Genomic DNA, 27,606 nt, shown 5'->3' with positions numbered 1-27,606 from the left:
CATTTAAAAAAAAATAATAATAAAATTGGGCAATTTGCAAAAATCTACACATTATTTCTTCTTCTCTTTTATCATCAATAACTAAATACTGACCGTATTCACTAGGAATGACCACAAAGTTGGAAGGCCGGCTGGGCTCGCTAATGCCAATGGCATTGTTTGCACTGATTCGAAATTGATACGACCTTCCTGGTTCAAGGTCACCAATGACCTGGGAGGTGTTTGGGACGTAGGGAATAGCCAGCTGCCAACAGGTGGATCCTGAGAAGAAAAAAAATTGAGAGAATATTTTGTGATTGAAATTTGAATGACGAGATTAAAATTTCTTTTAAATTGCAAATTCCCGCATAGAATTAAATTAGTCTGAGCTTTTAAAACTTCAGTTTCTATTATTGTAACTCCCTCTGGGCGAATTTAGCTAAAGACACAATGAGTAGACTTCAGGTTGCACAAAATATCACAGCCAGACTCATTGTATGCAATAACAAAAATACCCATCAGCAACTCTCCTTCTCCATGAGTAACATTGACTTCCTGTGGAAAAAATAATTGCCTATAAGATTTGTACTGTTGTCTACAAATCCTTGAGCACCAACAGTCCCTCCTATATTTATGACTTTCTAAACATCCATGTCCCCAATAGAAACCCGATGTCAAGCAATGACCAATCAATCCTTGTTAAACCTAAGACCTTGCGTAAAATAGGTGAACAATCCTTTCAATTTTGGCCCCCCATCTTTGGTACTCTCTCCCATCACACGTGAGATGCTCGGATTCGTTGACAACTTTCAAATCTCGTTAAAAGTTTTATCTTTTTACGTCATAATGTTGCAATATTATTATCATATTTTTTTGTTGTTAAATTGAATTCGTATCACTTTTCCATCAACACTTGTCTTACCGTAATATATTGTTTTATATCACTGTAAAGTTTTAGAGCCTGTGACAACGAGGTAAAGCGCTACATAAATGCCAATTATTATTATTATCATTATTATTATTATTATTATTATTATTATTATTATTATTATTATTATTATTATTATTATTATTATTATTATTATTATTTTTATTATTATTATAAATTATAATCATAATTATTATTATCATTATTATTATTACTATTATCATAATTATAATTATAATTATTATTATTATTATTATCATTATTTATTATTACTATTATTATAATTATAATTATCATTATTATTATTATTATTATATATTATTATTATTATTATTATTATTATTATTATTATTATTATTATTATTATATTATTATTATTATTATTATATATTATTATTTATTATTATTATTATTATTATTATTATTATTATTATTATTATTATTATTATTATTATTATTATTATTATAAGAAAACAATCCATTTGAGACATTTGTACATGTGTATCGATGATGTTGCATTTACGTTATTTATCTCTTGGAGTAGATGGTAGGATATTACATCAGATGTGGAGTGTAAGGCTGACACAAATAGAGCCAGCTTTGCTTAGGATCCGATTCTCAAGATAAAATGAAAAATAACTTTCTAAATACAATAAAAATAATCTTTAAACGAATGCATATAAACCCCCTCCAAGAATAAGTTTCGTCCTGCTGAGTGCAACTCTCTGCTGATAATTCATGCCCAGGATTTCAGAGGGGGGGGGGGGGGGGATGGAATTACTGTAAACTGCCTAAACCAAAGACACAACATAAGTGGGCAACACTCTGGATATAAGTATAAGAATACAATTTTTTTGTTTCCTTTCAACTATCATAAAGGAACTCACCAGCCTCCCTCAATTCTATGGTGTAACCCTGTATCTGTGTGGCTGTGGTACTAGTGCCAGGGTAATGGACTGGTGAGCTGGTCTCCGTACCCTGTGGACCAGCGGCTGGTGGTGGAGACCACTCTAGGTGGACTGCTGTGCCCACCTGATTTCTTATCACAGGTTGGCCTGGGCTGCCGGGACGAGCTGATTATAGAGGGGGGGAGTGTCAATAACTCATAAATAATATAAATGTACATATGGATGTTTTTCAATGGGGTCAAAAGAGATATATGCATGGATTATTTGATGAATAATAGAATGAATAAATTAAAGAGTAAATGAATGAATGAATGAAAAATGAATATATGGATGGAAGAATGATGTACAGTGTGAATTGATTTATAAATGGATCAATGAATGAATTGATAACGTAAAATAATGTTGATCTGCACACACAAACACACACAACCCCACCATTTCCAGACAAAAACCTCAATGAAGCCACTCTGTAGCTGAAGAAGATCACAGATATATAGTAGTCAGATCATGATTTGCATGTGTCGAGCATGACGGGGAACAAAGATGAGGAAATGCAGCTATGTGATCTAGTGGTATGACACTCACTTTCAGATCGGAAGGTCCTGGGTTCGAGCCTCACTCAGCGCATTGTTGAGGCCTTGTAAAAGGCTCTTTACTCACATTCTCTCACCGTACTCAGGTGTAAAATGAATACCTGGCTGTTGACATCTTTGTCTGTCAGAAAAAAAAGTATTATCGCCCAACAGGCGTCATGTCTTCGATCAACCATGTTACGTGTTGCTGTTGGTCAGGGACCCTTTGTAAAGCGCTTTGACCATGTTTAGTGGACATTGCGCTATATAAAATCTCAAACAAAGAAAGAAAGAGAAAGAAATGAGTTAATGAGTGAGTGAATAAATGAATGCTTTTATTGGAAAATGATATAATGGTAAACCATCCATAGATACAGCGGTGGACCAAAGCATTCACTTACCTAGAACTGTGAGTGTGGCTCTTGTGACCACTGAGCCGATTTCGCTGGTGGCAAAACATGAATACTCCCCACTGTCTGGTGACATTACATTGGAAAGCTGTAAGGTAGGATAAAAATACAAACAATTACTACTAAGGGTAGATACCTAGCCCATCCAAAAAAACAAAACAAATAAAAACAAAAGAAACAATTCCCCCCCCCCCCCCCCCCCAAAAAAAAAAATCCCTGCGTAAAATTGAAAAGGGGTTTTGCGCCCGAAATATTTTTTTGCTTTTTTTTGTTTTGTGCATTCCTTATTGAAGCTGTTACATCTATTTTTGCTCACTACTATTTCACAGTTTACAGCTTGAAACGGCAGAGTATATTTATTCATGTGTGTGTGTGTGTGGAGAGAGAGAGAGAGAGAGAGAGAGAGAGAGAGAGAGAGAGAGAGAGAGAGAGAGAGAGAGAGAGAGAGAGAGAGAGAGAGAGAGTTTGAATGTATGTGTGTGTGTGTGTTTGTGTGTATGTGTGAGAGAGAGAGAGAGAGAGAGAGAGAGAGTTTGAATGTGTGTGTGTGTGTTTGTGTGTTTGTGTGAGAGAGAGAAAGTTTGAATGTATGTATGTGTGTGTGTATGTATGTGTGTGTGTGTATGTATGTGTGTGTATGTATGTGTGTGTGTGTGCATGTATATGTGTGTATATATGTATGTGTGTGTATGTATGTGTGTGTGTATGTGTGTGTGTGTGTATGTATGTGTGTGTGTGTAGTGTTTACCTGGAGACTGGCCACTCCTTCCTCATTGTACATCATCAGAACCCTAGGACCTGGGCCAATGATTTGGGAGTCCTGATACCGCCACGTCACCGATGGCCTTGGCTTGCCACATATCCTGCAGGTCAAGGTCACAGTTTCTCCCTCTGGAATGGTCAAGCTTGTCAGGGGTTGCTGGACCAGGGGAGGCACCTCGAAACCCATGTCAGTTGAAAAGAACTGGAAAGGAAAAAATGCAAATGATCAAATGAGCAAATACTAGACTATATATTGAGTTTAAAGACACGGCCATGGAACCAGAATTTATTTGAAAATTTTTAAAAGAGTAAAATAAATAGTCAAAATTGCTTGTTACCCTTTCAATAGGATTATTGCCCGCAGCAGACCTACTACCTTTTGGATAAGTTCCCACACTATTTGTAAATTTGTATCTGTCAAATCCAAAAGATCTAGAAATCTAACCATTGCAATGTGATAAACACAAAGCGTCAAAAATATAAACATTTATATTTGGGATTTGAAACTAATTTCTTGGCTTAGGAGTTGAACGCTCTACCAGTTGAACTATTTGAACCCCTATTCACGACATAATTATCATTCCTTCAATGCCATTATGATAAAGCTCCCATAGCCATTGTTGATCCTAGTTTCAGTAGCTTCAAAAGGACTGACAATATGATTGGACCCTGTCTGTTCACAGTACTTTCCACCAGATCTAACAGATCCAGCCACCCCAATCACTGCTAAATGGACAGAGGAGTCCCAAAAATAAAATCTGTCCACCTGGAATCGAAACAAGTCCCTTTACTTATGAGTTGAGTGCTCTAACAAATGAGTTATTGTGACTTAATCCTAAGAAATTGTTTAAAACCCTACCTTGACCTTGGCTTTACCATCCCTTCCCAATGACCTTGACCTCCTGTCCAGACTCCCATCTGTTCCTCTCCCTTCCCTGAAAATCTCAACAGTGTCAGCGCGTTGTGGCTGTTTGTTGAACATGGGCTTCTTGATCTTGAACATCTGGCGGGGAGCTCTCCTGGTTGGGAAGAGAAAATAAAATGAAGGGAATCTTTACTAAAATCCTCATGAAGCTTATATGAAACAAATAGATAAAATCCAGAAAATTGCAAAAGACTTGAGTTATTGACAAAAAAAAAAAAAAAACCAACTCATCAGACGGAGACAGAATATATCACCAATTCCAGTGATTAAAAAACTTGCTTACTACCCTCTAACTAGGATGCTGATCAATTGCTGTATACTTTAATTATAAGACCTTATCCTAATACAGTATCACTGACCAGTGCCCCTAGAGGGCAATCATAGAAAATATTATCTTTTTAAAAAAACTCTGAATTCTAGTTCATCCCTACCTTACTATCTACCAGATTGATTGACTCTTCTCTGAGACTGGTTAAAAAGCCTCATTCAGATTCAACCATAGGATGCCGATCTCACTTAATATTCATCATCATCGTCAAGTGCCAGGCCTGTTTCCAGACATCGGCGATCATGTCCCTCCAACCATATGTTCTCAGATCTTCTCAATAGCTCGATTTCTGTTCCTCCTCCACCAATCCATCCGTTCAGATTGTCAATGTAATCTCTCGATCCTCTGTCTCCCTCTTCTTTTCTTCCCAGCAACTTTACCCGTAAGTACAATCTTTTCAATTCCGTTTTTTCTGTATTCTTTCTGTTTTTTTCCCACTTTATAATACATGACATTTATAATGCGCATTTTCATCACTGGGTGATGCTCAATGCGCGAGTACTTGGAGGAGTATCTCAAATGGCTACAAAAAATATATCTAAAATAAGGAAATAATGTAGTATAAAGTAAAGCAATCATTTTTAAATAGGAAAGAAAAAAAAATAGTGTCTTGCAAAATAACTGTGTTTCTTTTTTATGAAACTCGTCGAAACCTGACAAAGTTATGGGAAGTAGGCAGCAGTAGGGAGAGAACCTGGGACTCAGGGAAGTGTACACCATTGGGGAGTGAATCTGGGAATGGGTTTCGGCGGGTTTCATAAAAAAGCAATTACTTTTTTATGAAACCCGCTGAAACCCATGACTAAACCCGACAATATCCAACAAAGTTATGGGAAGTAGGCAACAGTGGGGAGTGAACCTGAGACTCAGGGAAGTGTACACCAGTGGGGAGTGAACCTGAGACTATAGTTTTCAGCGGTTTTGGCGGTTTAGTAAAATAGCAATACCAAAATGTAATTGCTTTTTTACAAAACCTGCCGAAACCCATAGTCCCAGGTTCACTCCCCACTGGTGTACACTTCCCTGAGTCCCAGGTTCACTCCCCACTGCTGCCTACTTCCCATAACTTTTCAGCAGTTATGTAAAAAAAAGACACGCCTCAAAATAATACAACAATTTCACACATCTCTCCCTCCCTCCTTCACTCCCCTCCACCCTCCCTACTATCTAAGCAAAATATTCCAGGCAGGGCAGAGGTGAACTCAAATGGTCTCATTCCAGAACACGTGCCCTAAGCCACATGAAAAGGACAAATTATGTGATCCACCATCACGAACTGATATCATCCAGGCAGGGCAGAGGTGAACTCAAATGGTCTCATTCCAGAACACGTACCCAAAGCCACATGGAAAGGACAAATTATGTGAACCACCAGCTCAAAATGATATCATATCAGCATAAAAAAATTTATTTAAATTGAATTTACAGTCAAAATCACAACCCTCAAATTCTTTTTTAGATTTTTGCAGTCCATGAACTACCACTCATTCTTTAAATAAAGAAATAAATCAAAATCACTCAAATTTCATACTTTTGGACTTAAAATATTCCGTTGTTTTTTTCTTCATCTTGTACATGCTGATATGATACAGTTTTGAGGCAGTGGTCACAAATGATAAAATAGTATAGGCGAGTTCCCATTTAATTTAGCCCAAGGGGCTGATGCCAATATGCCCGTTACTTGAAGGAGTTCTACTATCCACACGTCCACCTGGCCCATCTGAGACTATTCTAAAATTTCAGATTTCGCTCTCAAAAAAAAGTAGTAATATTCCACCTGGCCCATCTGAGACTATTCTAAAATTTCAGATTTCGCTCTCAAAAAATATCCCAATTACTAAAATCATGTAATTCAAGTCAGAAAAGTGAGTGGAGCATGTTGGTAACAACAAGATATGAAGTGAGTAGAAAAGTGCCAGAAGACAATAGAGAATAAAAAAATTTTTCGCGGCGGTGGTGGGGTTTTTTATTCTCTATTGTCTTCTGGCACTTTTCTACTCACTTCATATCTTGTTGTTACCAACATAAGTGCCTGCTCCACTCACTTTTCTGAATTAAAAATTCACCCCATACACCGGAGCATACTCAATGTCTCAATCGTTTCTATGTTATATGTTTGTGATGAGAATATTGGCTATTAAGCTTAACTGCTGGTCAAAATTACTTCGCGATGGTGGTGAACGAATCGGCGGTCTAAAGAAGTGGGTGAGAGAGGGATCTAGAAATGACTTTGAGTTTGAAACGAATATTTTAATGTGTTCGTGGATAGCTCACACGGTAGAGCCACGCTCTCACCTGCCAGGCGGATTGTCGTACCAATAAGGTCGCAGGTTCAAACCCCACCACCGCCGCGAAAAAATTTTTTATTCTCTATTGTCTTCTGGCACTTTTCTACTCACTTCATATCTTGTTGTTACCAACATAAGTGCCTGCTCCACTCACTTTTCTGAATTAAAAATTCACCCCATACACCGGAGCATACTCAATGTCTCAATCGTTTCTATGTTATATGTTTGTGATGAGAATATTGGCTATTAAGCTTAACTGCTGGTCAAAATTACTTCGCGATGGTGGTGAACGAATCGGCGGTCTAAAGAAGTGGGTGAGAGAGGGATCTAGAAATGACTTTGAGTTTGAAACGAATATTTTAATGTGTTCGTGGATAGCTCACACGGTAGAGCCACGCTCTCACCTGCCAGGCGGATTGTCGTACCAATAAGGTCGCAGGTTCAAACCCCACCACCGCCGCGAAAAAATTTTTTATTCTCTATTGTCTTCTGGCACTTTTCTACTCACTTCATATCTTGTTGTAATTCAAGTCACATTTTTAATAATGTTTTTCAGCTCATCAGTAACAAACTTAAAGCATAATCACATTATCTCACTCAGCAATTATTTTCATGATAAACAAAATCTTCATCCCCTATAATATATAGCGCAATATCCACTAAAGGTGCTCAAAGCGCTTTACAAGGGGTCCCAGGTCAAAAGCAACATTTAACATGTAGGACGGGACATGACGCCTGTTAGGCGATATTACAATTTTTCAGACAAAGACAGCGCTGTTAACGGCCAGGTACTCATTTTACACCCAAGTACGGTGAGAGAATGTGAGTAAAGAGCCTTTTCCAAGGACTCAACTATGCACCGAGCGCGAGGCTCGAACCCAGGACCTTCCGATCCGAAAGCGAATGTCATACCGCTAGACCACATAGCCGCACAGGGAGTCCTGATAGTTCAGTTGGTAGAGCATTCGCTTCACAAACAAATGAACCAAGATCTATCCTAGGAGAAGTCAATATTTTTTTCTGCCCACCCCCCTGTTCAACCCAGCAGTGACTGGGTAGCCGAGTCATTTTAGATCTGGTGTGGAAAGTATTTTGAGAAAGACTAGCGTCCTATCCTAAAGGGTAGCAAGCAATTGCTATTGTCTGTTTCATGCTATAGAAGCCGGGTTTAACTCCTGCTCTGAATGACTATCACAATTCCACAATTTTATTTTTTGTGGAGTCGTTTTACTGAAAATCTAAACTGAAAAACTCCATTTTCTCAAAACTAATTTACTGTGTCTTAGGTACTTTACGATTTTCTTTTTCTTATGAAAAATATACTCAAAATAAAACCTAGCATTTTTGTGTGGCTCTGTGGTCTAGTGGTATGACACTTGCTTTCTGATCAGAAGGTCCTGGGTTCGAGCCTCACTCGGCGCATAGAGACCTTGGAAAAGGCTCTTCACCCACATTCTCTCACCGTACTCAGGTGCAAAATGAGTACCTGGCCGCTAACAGGCGTCATGTCCCGTCCTACATGTTAAGTGTTGTTGCTTGCCAGGGACCCTTTGTAAAACACTTTGAGCACGTTTTGTGGATATCGTGCTATATTAAAGCTCCTTTCGAAGAAGAGAAAAAACATGAATAGCCTTACTTGAGACTGTCCCCATCTTGGGGCCCGATGATATGAGAGGGAACCCACCCCTCAGCAGCAGGAGAGCTCTGATTGGCAGGCCGGTGGATTAGGAACATGTTCTGATTGGTGGAGAGGATTTGAACCTGTTCTCCTTTAGTCACAGTCACCTCATCCTCTTTGATAGCCTGGTAGTCGAACAGGATTCGACCCATGGTCAACTGACTGTCCTGACGGCCACCCTGTGGGAAACAAGTTGGAAGAAATGTTATTAATATTAACAATAACGAAAATAATAATAATAATAATAATAATAATAATAATAATAATAATAATAATAATAATAATAATAATAATAATAATAATAATAATAATAATAATAATAATAATAAGAAGAAGAAGAAGAAGAAGAAGAAGAAGAAGAAGAAGAAGAAGAGAAGAAGAAGAAGAGAAGAAAAGAAGAAGAAGAAGAGAAGAAGAAGAAGAAGAAGAAGAAGAAGAAGAAGAAGAAAGAAGAAGAAGAAAGAAGAAGAAGAAGAAGAAGAAGAAGAAGAAGAAGAAGAAGAAGAAGAAGAAAAGAAGAAATGAAGAAGAAGAAGAGAAGAAAAGAAGAAGAAGAAGAAGAAGAAGAAGAGAGAAGAAGAAGAAAAAGAGAAGAAGAAGAAGAAGAAGAAGAAGAAGAAGAGAAGAAGAAGAAAGAAGAAGAAGAGAAGAGAGAAGAAGAAGAAGAAGAAGAAGAAGAAGAAGAAGAAGAAGAAGAAAGAAGAAAGAAGAAGAAGAAGAAGAAGAGAAGAAGAAGAAAAAGAAGAAGAAGAAGAAGAAGAAGAAGAAGAGAAGAAGAAGAAGAAAGAAGAAGAAGAAGAAAGAAGAAGAAGAAGAAGAAGAAGAAGGAAGAAGAAGGAAGAAGAAGAAGAAGAAGAGAAGAAGAAGAGAAAAGAAGAAGAAGAAGAAGAAGAAGAAGAAGAAGAAGAAGAGAAGAAGAGAAGAAGAGAGAAGAAGAAGAAGAAGAAGAAGAAGAAGAAGAAGAAGAAGAGAAGAAGAGAGAAGAAAAAGAAGAAGAAGAAGAAGAAGAAGAAGAAGAAGAAGAAGAAGAAGAAGAAAGAAGAAGAGAAGAAGAAGAAGAAGAAGAAGAAGAAGAAGAGAAAAAGAAGAAGAAGAAGAAGAGAAGAAGAAGAAGAAAAGAAGAAGAAGAAGAAGAAGAAGAAAGAAGAAGAAGAAGAAGAAGAAAGAAGAAGAAGAAGAAGAAGAAGAAGAAGAAGAAGAGAAGAGAAGAAGAAGAAGAAGAAAAGAAGAAGAAAGAAGAAGAAGAAGAAGAAAGAAGAAGAAGAGAAGAAGAAGAAGAAGAAGAAGAAGAAGAAGAAGAAGAAGAAGAGAGAAGAAGAGAAGAAGAAGAAGGAAAAGAAAGAAGAAGAAAGAAGAAGAGAAGAAGAAGAAAGAAGAAGGAGAAGAAGAAGAAGAAGAAGAAGAAGAAGAGAAGAAGAAGAAAGAAGAAGAAGAAGAAGAAGAAGAGAAGAAGAAGAAGAAGGAAGAAGAAGAAAGAAGAAGAAGAAGAAGAAGAAGAAGAAGAGAAGAAGAAGAAGAAGAAGAGAAGAAGAAGAAGAAGAAGAAGAAGAAGAAGAAGAAGAAGAAGAAGAAGAAGAGAAGAAGAAGAAGAAGAAGAAGAAGAAGAAGAAGAAGAAGAAGAAGAAGAAGAAGAGAAGAAGAAGAAGAAGAAGAAGAGAAGAAGAAGAAGAAGAAGAAGAAGAGAGAAGAAAATTTAAAAATAGTAATAATAGTAATAATAATAGTAATATTATAATAATAATAATATAATAATAATAATAATAATAATAATAATAATAATAATAATAATAATAATAATAATAATAATAATAATATAATAATAATAATAATAATATGTATGTTTATAGATAACACACAGCACCCTAAGTATTACAGTCAGGGTCTCAAAGCAATGGGGCGACTAGTCAAAGACAACCTTTTTGAATTTGTCATTTGAAACCACTTCAGAGAAATCTTGATTATTTTCAGTCCATTCTAACTTACATTCAGACTTAGACCCGATAACCCCTGACCTGCATTGCTGATTGAACAGCATGCAGGCATTGACAAGTAAAATGAGTTGACATATTTTGGAGCTTCCATTATTCCAATGTTTTCCTATATTAAATCTATAAATTTCTATAAATCTTTAATTGTATACCGATTTAATCTTCATCTGTGACAGGCCTCAAAGTCAGCACTGTATCAGCTTCCTTTCTCTTTAACTCATTCAACCCTAACACCGACTATATCCGTAGTTTACCCGGATTACTTTTACCCCATGCCTATTTATTACATTTTTCAGAGACAAATTATAAGCGTAGTATCAAAGTTAATGTTTTTAGTTTTTGCATGTCAATGGTAGTTGAATAAAACTATCTCTGTACATGCTCATTTTTAATACAGTTTTTTCCAATTTTGAAAAGTAGCCAAAATCTCTAGGGTTGAGTGAGTTAGCTTAGCGATTTTAAAAATCTTACCTTTCAAATGAAAAAAATAAATAAAACGTCTCTTCGCCCCATTACTTTTACTGTTTTATGAGGAGGTGATTTTCAAATCCTGGCAAGTCACATCCATATAGATATGCTACTATGTGGTTTTTAGGTATGACACTCTCTTTTGGATCAGAAGGTCCCGCGTAGTGAGTCCTTGGAAAAGACTCTTTACTCACATTCTCTCACCGTACTCAAGTGTAAAATGAGTGCCTGGCCGTTAACAGCGTTGTTTTTGTCTGAAAAAATTACAATTTCGCCTAACAGGTGTCATGTCCTGTCCTACATGTTAAATGTCGCTGTTGACCAGGGACCCCTTGTAAAGCGCTTTGAGCACCTTTAGTGGATATTGCATTATATAAAAGCTCTATTTTTAAAAAATAATTTTACAGATAGATAGAAAATGAGTTAACACAATCAACCAACCAATTGGATTCCAAAGAATCATCAGGGAAAATTAGAAGTTTCGAAAAAATCGGGATATTGTTCTATGAGGCCAACAAGACATTTGTTTTCCTCATCACTAAAAAAAAATTACAGAAAATTGAAATGTTCTCTGAATATTGAAAAAAAACGACTTCGCAGGTTCTGAAAGTTGACTCCTCATATGTGACCATCGTTTCAAAATGGTTTTATTTTGGGGTGAGCCTGATAAATCAAAATTTAATCTTTAGCTGAAGTTATGATATTAGAGTTAAAATGAATACCTTCACTGAGAAGATTGAAGGTTGTTTCTTTTAAACTTAAAAATACTTAAATTTCTGATTCTGGCTTCCAATTTGCAACATGATTCATTCCCAAATAATACCAGTTTGAGGAATGGGTCAAATATTCGATAAAATGTATCACTTTTACCTTTAAGTAATGTAAACATAATATTGAGGCCTGCCACATATAAGTAAGATAAAATTGGTATTTTCTTTGAAAGGAAATCTATTCCAAGAGAGAAAAAAAAATACAAATGGAAAGAATTAAACAAGAACTATTTTCATCAATTATCTTCAATAATTCTGGGAAAATATCCAAATATAGAGGAGGGCATTCTAATTTGGCCAAATTCTAACAATAAAAAAAAATAAATATAATAAATCTATATATCTTTAATTGTAAACCGATTTTATCTTTATCTGTGACAGGCCTCAAAGTTAACACTGTGGTATCAGCTTCCTTCCTCTTCTTTAACTTAACAATCTTAAAATCTTACCTTTCAAATGAAAAAAAAATAATAATAAAACCTCTCTTCCAATGTTAAATGCATAATTTATTCTTGCAAGGTTAGGGTCACAACATGCTGCTGCCTTCTCTACAAACACTCTGCTTTATTTACAGGAGGGATTATAAATTTAAAAACTGGACAACAACCTCGATTCTGGATCGTCTCAATCACTACGAGTATTGGCTGGTGGTGGTCGGTGTTTACGAAAGCTAAAATTAAATAAAAAAATAATGCATGGAGGGGGGAAAATTAAAATCAAAGACATCTAGGAAATCATGCAAGTGTTGTTGGGTTATAGTTATACAGAAGAGAGGGAATGATTTGAAATGCAAAGAAAGAAAACAAAAAAAGTATACAGCAGGACACAAGTTGATACAGACAAACACATTTACAAACAAACTCACACACATTGAATGTAATTTACATTATAAACTCAATTAATAAACTTAATGGAAAGATATAATAGATACTATTTTCTACTTATCCAGTTTGGAGTTGTGTCAAGACTAAATTAAAAAGATGAAATTTCATTGACCTCTTAAAATCGGAACACTTGCTAAAATCTAGCATTTTTTTAATAGCACTGTACTATTTTCATGTTTATTTTCGAAGTACATAGGAAGGAAAAATGAATGTGATCTAGGTTTGCATCATATTCACACCTTTTTCATTTAGTCCAAAAAAAAAATAAAATAAAAAAAAACCCAGAGCATACCCCCCCCCCCCCCCCCCCCCGCCCCTCCCCCTTCCGAAAAAAAACCCAAACAAACAAAAGAAAATGTCTCTAATTCTATGCACATTTGAACCAGATACAAATAAATGTGAAATCAGTGCTTTACCCATTGAGCTCATGGAACTTGTCATTCATCTCCAACACATGGTCAATATATGTTATAGGGACAAAGCCTATCTCTGGTAAACTTGGTTGAAGGTTGGAGGACCAAACAGTGTCTCAACATCCTTTCCCCCATTTTAAGGACATTTGCGATAATTGACAAGTAGTTCTTTAGAGTCATAATATTTATGTGGCCTAAGCAAAGCCTAGTTTCTATAGTATTAAACACGACAATAGCAATTGTTGGCTACCCTTTGGATAAGATGCTTATCTATTGCAACGTGATTTCAATCAAATTTAGAAGATCCAGCAACCCAATAACTGCAGTGTAGATAAGGCGGTCAGAAAAAAAAAATTTCCACTTCACCAAGGATCAATATCATTTCCTTTAGTTGTAAGGCAAAGCCTCTACCTACTGAGCTATCAGGAACTCCAAATACTTCCTAATGCATCGCTTTTACTGCCTGAGGTGGTTATGAAACATATGTGCATTCTAAAATAATAATATTCTGGATCAAGAAAACTTTTTTTTTTTTCTTTTAAAATGGATACAGAGCCACACAAACAGTTTTTAAGATGCTCAATTTTTTTAAGGAGCTGCAACAAAAGTGGTAATACATTTTTATATTCACGTATATAATATACTTTATATGCTTATACATTTTTTATTATATACTTTTGTACACACTTTCCTTATATAGTGACAAGAGTCAAGAGCATTGCATTCTGGGCGAGGTAAGTGGTAAGTGCTTGTTGATAAGCAAAAGCCATGCATTCAATCAACATGCTGTAATCAAAACTTGCAGCTGTGAAAATGTAAAAGTAAAATAAGAACGCAAATTTGGCAGAACTGTTTGGACGTAAGTAAGTAAGCTGTGTATCTGTCTAGAGGTGAGCTGGATCTCTATCTTTAATCCAACTAATGCCTGTAAATATGGACATGGCTGATTACACAACTGTTGATATAACACTGATACTGATAGGAAAGGAAAGCAACATTCTTCATCTACATAATATTATGTATGTATTATTCATACGAGCTTAATATAAAAGGTTATGAAATGGAAAATAAACGAAGAACAATTAATTAATTCTCAAGCCAATTTCATCACAAATTTGAAAGAAAATGTATGTCTTGAGGATTATAATAATCATACTAAACAAATACAAATAACAATGGCTACAAAAAATGTACCAAAACAAAGCAACCATAAAAATAAATATAACTAGACTAAACAAAAAAAAAACAAAACAAAAACAAAATAAATAAATTAAAAAAAGACCCCCACCCTAATTAAATGATTATTTATTAGTCTTTTGTGAAAAAAAAAACCAGCTCCATTCTGTAATCTGTAATAAAATTACATATTATACCGAAGAAAAATGTTTTCAAGACGCAGATGTAAAATTGAAACAAAACGAAACCAAAAAATCAAAATCAAAATCAAACATATAAACAAACAAAAATGAAAGGAGGGAAAGGGGGGGGGGGGGGGGGGGGGGGTGAGGGATGGGAAAGAAATAAGAAAAACAAAAGTTTAATCAAACACTAAAGCCCATTCACAATTTATCTAAAAGCATTAGTAAAACTAATGAGTCCAAAAGCTTGTTACTGGTCACTGGGATAATATTGCCAATCCAAATTACAGGGAAATGTGACCGTCACTTTGGTGCACACTGGAATAACAAGTATTGAGTGAATGCATCTGGTACACTGATCTAGCACGCCCTTGATCAATGACTTGAGTCGTAACAGCCACGACCAACACATAAGGGACTCGTATATCTGTAATTGGCTTATTGGTCTGTTTTGTTCATTCCTTGGAAATAACTTAAGCCCTTAGAGATGTTATTTTTTTAAATTTCTGTTGTTGATTTCTGAAAGTTCATTTGCGCTTGGACACAACTAAGGGATGCAATATGCGACGAATGTATTCCCTTTAATAAAAGATTCATTCACTACAAAATGTTTTAAAATCTCTGTTCGCTTTCATTTGGATCATGAAAAATATTGGATATAGCAAGACCTTCAGATTTTGATATACCCAAGTTCCATTGTTTTATGTTTCGTGTGTCACTTGAATCAAAATATATTTAAAAATTTTATATATATAAAAACAATTTCCTTTTTATTCTTTTCCTTTTTTATGAAAAAAAAAAAGGAAATCGTTTAATTGAAAATAATGGTATAAGTTGCACGAAAAGCTCAACATTCCGTATCAGCATCTCAATTCAGTAGTAAGTACAAACAAGTACGTTGAAGTAGTGCTGGATGGAAGGAACTCCAGGTGTGTGGTCCATAGGCTGTGTGATGCAATCATTTTTTTCCCCTTCTGTATGTCTGCCACTCTCAAAGTTTACCAAAAAAATAAATAAACCAAAGAATAAATTGATAAATACATACATAAATAAAATAAATACTAAATAAAATAAAGAAAATACGTAATTTAAGACTTGCTTGCTAATCTATCAAATTGATACTTTGTTCCTGTATTGGCATTCAAGGCATTCATTGCAACAGTGGTAGGATGTCAATCCAGAGGAGGTACCTATGATTTGTTAAGATTTCAAGATTTCACATACTATCATGTCCAACTGCCCCATAGCCACTTTTACCTCTGTTGATTTGGATTTAAAAAATCATTATTCCAGCAAGAAAAAGAAAAAATTATCATCACCTATGGCGTATGAGAAACGGTAAATTTGATACAAAATAATATACTCTGGGAATAGATGAACTCACAAAGAGTTATTAAATCTCTCCTTACCATCGATTTTCAGGATTTTCCCCAAAACTTCACACCCAACTAACATAAAAATATATGTTTTATCGCTCAAACACAATAGCAGTCAGTTCTTGGGATAGATATAATTTCTTTACCACAACACACTGTTCATTCTTTAAATTTTATTATGAACAAAAGAAATTTGAATAAGAAACATGTTGGTTGTATCGTAATGAATGTGACGATTTTCCTATAGTTGGTAAGGAGAGAGTTAAACATTTGATCTGTAAGTGAATATAAAATACATATTCTTCTTCAGTTATTAATCAACCTCAGCAAGTCGCTTAAACACTTTCCAAATTTCAGGTCTTTCTGATCATTAATATTTCTTCCACTAAATTTATCCTCTGGAATGCCAGCACTCTTCAGTGTGGTAGAGACCTGGAGAGAAATGTGGAACAAGGAAACACCAAGGGGAGGAAACATCATAAAAGATCCCACTAAAAGATGCCTGCATTCCATAATGCCAGGAAATACTGGGTTTCCTAAAACCACCTTTTAGCAGCACAGGGAAGAACTGCATCAAATATGTGCAGATGGAAACTTGGGAATAGTGATGCCTGTCAGAAATGTCAGGCAGCTCCAGAGATCGGCGATCACATTGTCCTCCACTGTCCAGTAACTAAACTTGAAGGTGGCTTTGAGACGGTTCTTAAGGCAAAGGAAGACTTTCGAAGTTGGATTGACGAAATGAATTTGGAGGTGTAGCCATACGCTACTACTACTACTACTACTACTAACTATACTATACTATTTAACTACTACTACTCTACTACTACTAATACTACTACTATACTCTATATACTTAACTACTACTACTACTACTACTACTACTACTACTACTACACTCTACTACTACTACTACTACTACATTACTACTATTACTACTACTACTACTACACTACTACTATTACTACTCTAACTACTACTACTACATTAACTACTACTACTACTACTACTACTACTAATCTACTACTACTATCTACTACTACTACTACTACTACTACTACACTATACTACTACTACTACTATACTACTACTACTACTACTACTACTACTACTACTACTACTACACTACTATACTACTACTACTACTACTACTATACTACTACTACTACTACTACTACTACTACTACTATACTACTACTACTATACTACTACTACTACTACTACTACTACTACTACTACTATACTATGACTATAATTTACTTTACACACAACTACTACTGTTCATTCTTTAAATTTTATTATGAACAAATAAATATTAATAACATAACATTTGTTGTATCGTAATGAATGTACATTTTCCTATAGTTGTATAGGAGTATAGTTAAACACTTGACTCTCTACAGTATATACTAAAATACATATTCTTCTTCAGTTATTAATCAACCTACAAGTCACTTAAACACTTTCCAATTTCAGTCTTTCTATCTATATATTTCTTCCACTAAATTTATCTCTGAATCACACTCTTCAGTTGGTAGACTGAGAAAATGTGGAACAAGGAAACACCAAGGAGGAAACTATAAAAAGATCCACTAAAAGATGCTGCATTCATAATCCAGAAATACTGGGTTTCTAAAACCACCTATTAGCAGCACAAAACTCATCAATATGTGCATAAACTTGAATATGATGCCTGTACAAATCAGGCAGCTCCAGATCTCACTACATTACTACACTGTCATAACTAAACTTAATGCTTTACTTCTTACAAAACTTTCGAAGTTATGACGAATATGAATTGAGGTGTACCCATACGCTACTACTACTACTACTACTACTACTACTACTACTACTACTACTACTACTACTACTACTACCAATACTACTACTACTACTACTACCACTTTTCCAATATACAATATAATTGTTTCTAAATACCCTTTTCAAGATGAATTTCAGAGTAGTGGCACATTTCCAACATAAAATTTCTTGTGTGATGAATTTCAAAGACGTTGAAAGAATGACAATTCCCATGTTGTTGGGGACAAATCTGTGTGTTTCCAATATGACCCTTATCTGCCACTTTAACAAGAAAATTTCCCCCACCTTCCCAAATAAAAAAAAAACAAAACAAAAAAAAAAACAACAAACAAAAAGAACAAAACAAAACAAACAGTAAAAGCCCATGTCTTGAAATCCAAAGAACAGCACCGTATTTTGCAGAGATATACTCCAGCTCTACGGGCTATAAATATGTCTGAAGGCACTTACTTTATTTTGATAATGCGGCAAAATATGACATAAACTTTTGGAATACTCAATAGGTTAAAATGAATCAGATCTGCAATCGTCATGACTACATGCCTTACAATCTGTTTACAGAATGGAGTGAGAGCTAATTGCCACTTTGGCGGGCAAAAATGCAGATTAAGAGGTACATTGTCACAACCAAATTGATGTTTGCGGAATGCTCTTGTGAATTTGATACAAGGACAACTATTATAAATTTGATAGTGAAAGGGAGAAATGCTGCATTATACCTTGCAGATTACAATATTTGTGGGGTTAGGTGAACTACTAAGTGGCGACAGGACAGATTTAAGGTACAGTTTCCCAAACTTCAAAGTTTTCAACAAAAACAAAAACAAATTAAACTCGATAAGATAGGCAGGAATTAATTATATATATTTAAGAACGGATCTGGGAAATGCCCCTTGGCTTGGAACAGTTGTGAAAATCTGATACATAACTTAATTATCAATGCAGCGCCATCAAATTCTCATAAATAAAATAGGATCAATCCTCTCCCAAATGCATTATGTCCAGGTGAACCTGATGCTTCCACCTACTAATGGTCATGTGACCTCTTGTTGCAATACCTAGCAGGCTATTGACACGCCTTTTTTTTTTTTTTTTTTTACTAAAACGAATAAAGTTTAAAAACTCATTACAAATCTTCTAAAGCGCTTTCAGCACGTTTGGTGGATAATGCTATATATATAAAAATGCTCCGAGTTTGGTTTGGGAGGGGAAAAAATGAACTAAAATCAAGAGATGTGAGTTTTTGAAGTAATCGGCAGATCTTTATTCCTGTCGTCCCCTTCATCATCATTATCGAAATTCATTATTAATTCATTGTTGCTTCATTAAACACAATTATCAAAGAGTCATAGAAAAAAAAAAAAAACCCCAAACAAATAAACAAATAACCAAAACACTGTCATGGCAATATCATAAATTATAATTATAACAGTCATTATAATGATAATAAATGTAAGGGCGTATATGTATACTATTTATAGCGTCTTCTAACTTATTATAAGTTCAATTATTACATAATTATAAATATATCATAAATTTAAATACAAAAACAAATCAAAGTAAAGGTCGTACCCATTATATTGTTGTGGGGGGAAAATATGCAGAAGTAGTAAAGATGATAATGATGATGATAATAATAAAATAATAATAATAATAATAATAATAATAATAATAATAATAATAATAATAATAATAATAATAATAATAATAATAATAATAATAATAATAATAATAATAATAATGATGATAATTATAATAATAATAATAATGATAATTATAATGAAACTTTTACTGAACAATCAACCAATGTGATAATAATATCTTACAAACCTATAATGGTTATAGCGATAACAATAAAAATAATGCGTAGAAAACACATTATAGGATCCATACCAATATTAGTAACAAGTTTATTTCAACAGTAACAAAGGGATAATGATAATATCTATAACGACGATGACAAGGATGATGATGATGATGACAAGGATGATGATGATGATGATGATGATGATGATGATGATGATGATCATGATGATGATGATGATGATGATGATGACGACGACAATGATGATGATGATGATGATGATGATGATGATGATGATGATGATGAGATGATGATGATGATGATGATGATGATGATGATGATATGATGACGACGACGACGATGATGATGATGATGATATGATGACGAGACGACGATGATGATGATGATGATGATGATGATGATGATGATGATGACAATCGTCATTATCATGACGAAGATGAAGATGATGGCAATGGTATGATTAATGACAATGAAAATAAACCATGTCTACTTTTGGATAGTTTGTTTTGTTTTTGTTTTTTTGGTTTTTTAAAAAGGTTTTTATGGCCCTTGTGACACATTTAGGTCATTTCAGCACCAGTAAAAAGGGAAGAAAATGGGATCTAGATTTACAATTTAAACACACAAAGAAAAGTAAAACAAAGGGGAATTGGTACAAATAGGGAACAGATGCAGATTCCAAGAGCATAACCTAAGTGTATTCAGTTTAGTTTGAAATCACCTAAAAGTCTCATCCAGACACACGTACAGGATCCGTCTTAGAGGAACACACTCACATGCTTACAGTATACGTTCAAGACAACAAATATAACATACATAACAGAAAGATGATTTATAATGAAAAAAAAAAAAAAGAAAACATCGTCTTCCAAAACTACCAATACACATTTGCCTGTTTAACAGCCAAGGACTCTGTCCAGGGAAAGGACAAAACCAAGTCATCTCATTTGAAGACAAAGACAGCTGTTGGAAAAACAGATATAGGGGTATAGATAGAATGAATTTGACGTCACTCAGGCCTTTGTTATTGTTTTTTGCCATTCACGTTTATGAGTAATTCTTACTAAACTGTATTGACCAGACTATAAAAGTTCGTCGTTACACATAGTTTTGTGCGTTGGTCCATTCTACTTCCAGATGGCAATGTTGTGAGCTTCTTAGCCAACCGCATACTATCTATAGAAGTCACATTGAGTGATTAGCTTCCTGCCCACTCTGGGAGGTCAAAAACACCACCCAGACTTTGGGTAGAGTCCATAGATGATGAACAAATAAATTCACGATTTAAGCTAAAATAAAGAGCAACCCTGAAAAAAACCAGTGTGAATGTCTTCTTGGTTTAAAACATTATCTCATTCATCTGTAGTGTTTCATTCATCCTGATTTGTTGATAAAGGGGAAACCCGAAACGTTAATTTGATCTGTTTTTGTAATTAAATTGAAGCTTACACTCAATTTCACGTTGTTATTTATTTTTAACCAAAAAGCACTTTTAAACATTGTTCATAAACAATACACAATGTCAGGGGTTTGAGCGACTTACATACTGTGATCATCCTGTAGGTTAAGATTCAAACTACTGTGCCAACACACACAAACACACATACAAACACACTCGCACATGCATAAACACGCATGTATGCCCACACATATAGATACACACTCAGACCCCTCCACTGAATGACCCCTGCTTTGAAAACGAAGCCCATTTTTCAAACCCCTGCAATAAATAAAATATTGCCAGCTCTTGCTTGGACTATGACAAATGACCAAACCTTGATCCTCAACCATGTCCGATATTTCTCTATTGGAAACAAACAATGATTCACTTCCATTTTCCCCAATTCTCTTCCATGCCCTTAAACTTTCATTTATCACACTTGAAATGCAATGATAATGACGATGATGATGATGATGATGATGAAGATGATGATGATGATGACTATGATGATGACATATGATGATGATGATGATGATGATGATGATGATGATGATGATGACGATGATGATGATGATGATGATGATGATGATGATGATGATGATGACTATGATGATGACATATGATGATGATGATGATGATGATGATGATGATGATGATGATGATGATGACATATGATGATGATGATGACTATGATGATGATGATGATGATGATGATGATGATGATGATGATGATGATGACTATGATGATGATGACTATGATGATGACATATGATGATGATGATGATGATGATGATGATGATGATGATGAATGATGATGATGATGATGATGATGATGATGATGATGATGATGATGATGATGATGATGATGATGATGATGATGATGATGATGATGATGATGATGACTATGATGATGACATATGATGATGATGATGATGATGATGATGATGATGATGACTATGATGATGATGACTATGATGATGACATATGATGATGATGATGATGATGATGATGATGATGATGATGATGATGACATATGATGATGATGATGATGATGATGATGATGATGATGATGATGATGATGACGATGATGATGATGATGATGATGATGATGATGATGATGATGATGATGATGATGATGATGATGATGATGATGATGACTATGATGATGACATATGATGATGATGATGATGATGATGATGATGATATGATGATGATGACTATGATGATGACATATGATGATGATGATGATGATGATGAGATGATGATGATGCAATGATGATGATGATGATGATGATGATGATGATGATGATATGATATGATGATGACGATGATGATGATGATGATGATGATGATGATGATGATGATGATGATGATGATGATGATGACTATGATGATGACATATGATGATGATGATGATATATGATGATGATGATGTTGATGATGATGATGATATGATCATAATATATTACAATGTTATCTGTACATATTTTTGACCAAACAGACATGACCCAAAAAAAAAAAAAAAAAAAAAAATTAAATAGAGAAAAAAATCACCATGTCAAATTCAATCTTCATAATATAACCAAGTATAAAATACAGAAATAATATAACACTAGTAGTAATAATCAAGCGTAATGCACATCTATGGTACAAGAAGATGATAACAGAATAAAGATGGCATGCATGCTTGGCTTGCTGCTGCTAAACAGTGACAGAGTAGAACAGCAAAAAACATTGTTTTTTTTTCTCTCCTTTAAATCAATAATAAATCAATCAACCCATCCACAGAGCAAATCAAATCAATGTCACATCAACAGTGAACTTACTTGAAATAATAATAAGGAAAAAAAAAAATAAAGGATGATGTTCGAGTCTTTTAAAATAAACAAATGATTGTCATTTCCATTTATTTAAAAAAAAAAAAATAAAAAAAAGAACCTATTATAATTTCTTATTCAATAAAAATCTTGTTACAAAACATCCTTACATTTTGGCTAAGCACCTTCATACAGGTAAAAAAGAACAATCCATGGCAGAAAAGAATATCTTTTCATATCAGTTCTTTTACAAGAAATATTACATTTAACGATAACCCAAGATCTATCCAAAAAAATTAATAACGACATAAAGAATTATAGTTTATTATAGTTTCGGGTTGAATAACCTTAAAATGTTCTTGTAAATTTAAAATTTCAATGAAATTGACTTGCCTAGTGCCAAACCGAAAATCTTTTAAAAACACATATTTTAAACATTCCTTTAGTGGCCTTGTAGAAAATTCTTTTAAATTCTGGCTGAAAAGACTTACATTACAAGACATCATTTCACTCTAGTATTTAAATTACTTTGATCTTCCGCAACCAAATCATTCAATGAAATATTAAAAAAAAAAAAATCAAAAAGAAAAACAACCCAAATCCTCTCCTGCAGAAGAAAAAAACTAAAAGTGTTGTATAATATGTATAGATAGCATTTAACGAAGGCGCAGCAACTCAATATGTATAACATCATAAATAGCAAAAATCAAATGTTGAATAGTACAAATTAATAATTTATGATAAGATCATATTCTTCATCCATTTCATTTTACACCCCTTTCAAAATCAGATTGACACTGATGTATATCTTGTACAAAAACAAACAAAAATAAATGAAAAACCAAACTGTCTAGATTGATATAAAATCAATCAACTTACACTAAGTACACTAAAACAATTATGAACTGTAAATTTACAATCAATGCTAAATCCAACTATAAGGTATTGGATTATACTTAATGTTATATAATGAATATTGTATAGGTTTCCGTACTGTCAAATGTTTAGAACTTACAAAATCATAATTTCGAACACTAAATTAAAAACTCGATAAAAAGTTTTATACTAGACAGATAATCTACCTACTCTAAAAATTTCTCAAAAAACTATCAATATGTTATTTTTTGTTCAATTGAGAATTTATTATTTTTTAAAAATAATACAAGCTTACTATTCTAAACATTTATGCACTAATAACCTTAAGAAACGTTAAAATTATAGAAATTGAAACGCCATATAGATCATAATGATCTGGCCGATTTATCTTGTATTAAGGACAATTTTAAGGTATGTGATATGTGTTTAAAAGAAAAAAAAGAACGGCATTAAATCGCTGGAAGAACAGAGAATAATAGGAAAGAGCAGAAAGAAAAAGAAGGAAAATAAAAATCAAAGCAAGGTGATGTCAAAAGTGAAATAGATAATGTATCCTATCAATTGAAAAAAAAAGATTTTAAAAGAAAGCTATATAGAGACATAATATAAACTATGAAGAATATTCAAGCTGTTTTTCCCCTTTTTCTTTTCTAGCCACAGAGATGCAAGCAAGGCATAGATTAGCACACATGACATAAAAATAAAAGAAAAAACACATATTTCTGAAGAGGATAAAAAAAAAAAAGTACCACCGAACAATGAAACTAACCGAATGACCGACCAACCAACCAACGGGGACCATTCCATTATTTGGTGACTAAGTTAAATCCAAGATGCACTGCTTTTTTTTTTTTATATTTCTTTTTTGCACTTATGAGAATCAGTCAGATGGTGTATACATTTAAGGAAGAGGTTAATAGGGGTGGTTTACTTTAATTTTTGTTATTTTTTTTTTTTTTTTCATGGGAAAATTTTTTTAAGAGGTGTGAATTGCACAACAAGGGGGTGAAGAGGGGGAGGAGGGGAACCAGGGAAGGAGGGAGGGTTGGAAGAAAGAAAGGAAAGAAGGTAGGTAGGGGTTGGTGAGGAAATCGAGCATCTCAGGTCTCAAACTCAGTAGACATTTTTAACATGGAGGTGTCTGTCTTTGGGGGCGTCAAATTGGTTGGAGAGTGTGTGATGGCCACGAACAGGCAACAGCTGTTGTTGTTAGTATTTCTACGATCTCAAACCAGATTTAAATTCTCATTACTTTGAAATTTGAATTTTCTTCCAAGAAAATTTTGAAAGGACGTTCGAGGCTCCATATTCCATTTCATTCCAAGTGTGACTTTGCAATATCTTCAAAAAAATTTGTTATCTGGGATTTGTCTATCCGTTTTGCATTATTGCTGTTTGGTTGAATATCAAATTTGTATTGAATTGAGTTTGTTGAACATTCTTCTGCCATTGAACTGATTGACTCAGGTTTTTATTCTGTGTTGTCAGAGAGAAAATATCCAAACAACGACCTTGTTGCTAGTCCTGTTGCCATCACACGCAAACCATTTAAATCTAGTAGTCAGTCAGAGGTAGGTAGAAGTAGAACAAGTAGCAATGCCTCAACTTACCCCAATACTGCTCGGTGCTGTGGTGGTTGTGGTGGTGGTGGTGGCAGCAGCAGCGATTGATGTTGATAGAGGTGACATTGATGAGGATGGTGATGATGCCGAGGCTAATGGTGATGTAGCAGCAGTGGCAGCAGGCAGCGGTGAGGAAGATGACGGCGACAATGGAGATGTGGTTGAAGAAAGAGGTGGTGGAGGTGCTGGTTGTGGAGGGGAGGGTGGAGCAGGTGGGAGTGGTAATTGGGAAGGTGACAGAGGCGAAGACAATTTTGCTGAAGCAATTTGGGATGATGTCATTTCAGACGATGAAACAGAAGTACTGACTACTGGAATGGAACTAGGTACCCGCACATCTGATGCTGTCGCTATGGCTGATGGTGGTGATGGGATCATAGCAGCTGTTGTTGATGAAACAGTAGGATGTAAGGATGAAGATGGTGAGACAAGCCCTCTGTGATCCGTGGCCAGAGCACCATCTTGGGATAATGGGGAGGTAGAGATATGACTGCTTCCCAAACCAGGACTCACTGTGATATTGCTGTTACCACTTCCAGTTATCCCCTGGACAGGATTTTGGGGGGAGCTAGCTGGTGTGGTATCCACAGATTTACTTCCTGAGAAGACACTGCTTATAACAGCAGCGCCTCCATCGGTGGATTTGGACTTCCGACCCAGGGTGTTCCGGAAGCCTTCAAATATTGTCTTTTTGGGTTTGGGAGAAGCTGACCCATCTGCTGCTGAAGCCATTAGAGCTGTGTCACTGGCAATCTTAGACTTTGAACCATTTATGCCACTACTGCCCGATACCTTCCGGCCATTAATGACACCTGGAGATGTTACACCACTTCCGTCTGTAGGAGAGTTTGGACATGAGGCTTTCTTGTCACCGGTTATCAACGACTTTGACATAACATCTTGGGACTTCAAGGGGCTCAGCTGCTGCTGTTTTCTGTCACGGTCTGAGCCGTGGGATTGAGTTTTCCTCAGACCTGATTCTGTGGTGACAGTGGTGGTTGTGGAAGCGAATTCAGGTGCTGATCTGTGTTGGGTAGTGGAAGGACATAATTGAGGAGAGGGTGGACAGAGCTATGAAAAAAGAGGATGCTTTGTTTGGGAATTTCCGTGGGAACTGAAAGTGTTTTGGAGGCATTGGAAATGATGTCTCTTTGGGGGGAAAAGTGTGTTTGGGAGGGGGGGGGAGTGTGGAAAGAGAGTGAGTGAGAGAGAGAGAGAGAGAGAGAGAGAGAGAGAGAGAGAGAGAGAGAGAGAGAGAGAGAGAGAGAGGGGGGGGGCTAAGGGTGAAGAATGGAGAAATGATTGCTTATTTGAACAAAGTATGAGATTTGCTTGGGGGTTTTAAAGAAAGGTCAAAGGTTAAAAAGAAAGAGTTGTCATTGGGTTAGAAGACCACAAGATTTAGTTGAGAATTGTGGGAGAAGCAGATGCAGCCTAAGTCGTGAAAGTAGAGTGATGGCTTTGGTCAGGTGACAATGACTTCAGATTGTGGAAAAGATAAGATATCACTCAGCAATGCCAGCCAGTGGAGGCTAACATTAAGAGGGTGGGAAAAGACAAAAGGTGATGAAGGCAATGCTAATGAGGGTTGGCGGTGGCGGTCAAAAATGATGGTTGTCAAAGCCAGGAAAACAGACAAGTCTGCTGGTGGTATGTAAGGATATTTAAAAGACTCTATACAAATACAGAAATACAAATATATTATTAGAGTAGAATTTATGATTTTTCTTCATTCCAAATTTTCTTGCTTGATCAAGGGAAAAAAAAAAAAGAGGGTAGGGGTGGATATTGGCGAACATTGATGTAGTTGTCCCTCAGAGCCATATGAAAATCATGGGGGATTGGTTTGTGTAGCGTTAAACGGACGATAGCAATTGGTTGCTAACATTTGGATAGAGCACAGGCTTATCATTGGGGAGACAAAGCAGGGGGGGGGGGGGGGGGGGGAGAAATCCCAGACGAACCAGGAATAGAACTTGTTCTATATGTTTGAGAACTGAGTGCTCTATCAAATGTGCCAACATGATTCCAATCTATTGATGCTGTGTCTAGTAGGAATCTAAATATGTCATAACAGACATATTTACTATCTAAGATACAGAAGATAAATGTAGATAGACAAACACACGTTACAGATCTTGACATAGACCCACAAGAAAGACAGTTGAA

The 27,606-nt window shown here is 35.1% G+C and overlaps 1 protein-coding gene across 1 annotated transcript in view; it reads right to left on the bottom strand.

Moving 5' to 3' along the window:
- LOC144958748 (kalirin-like) overlaps positions 1-26,500 on the bottom strand; it is a 37,097-nt gene extending 10,597 nt beyond the window's left edge. Inside the window, exons 1-7 of the mRNA XM_078890925.1 lie at positions 25,426-26,500; positions 8,737-8,957; positions 4,419-4,578; positions 3,546-3,761; positions 2,789-2,885; positions 1,795-1,980; positions 94-261 (exon numbers count right to left, since the gene is read on the bottom strand). Coding sequence (XP_078747051.1) covers positions 94-261; positions 1,795-1,980; positions 2,789-2,885; positions 3,546-3,761; positions 4,419-4,578; positions 8,737-8,957; positions 25,426-26,331 — 1,954 coding nt within the window. The 5' untranslated portion in view covers positions 26,332-26,500. The remainder of the gene's footprint in view (positions 1-93; positions 262-1,794; positions 1,981-2,788; positions 2,886-3,545; positions 3,762-4,418; positions 4,579-8,736; positions 8,958-25,425) is intronic.
- Positions 26,501-27,606: the final 1,106 nt, after the last annotated feature.

This window comes from Berghia stephanieae, chromosome 13 (genome assembly GCF_034508935.2).
Source record: "Berghia stephanieae isolate SIO BIC M18660-M18661 chromosome 13, UCSD_Bste_1.3, whole genome shotgun sequence".
Lineage (NCBI taxonomy): Eukaryota > Metazoa > Mollusca > Gastropoda > Nudibranchia > Aeolidiidae > Berghia > Berghia stephanieae.
The sequence above is the reverse complement of the archived record's forward strand: the minus strand, read 5'-3'. Positions and strand labels throughout refer to the sequence as shown.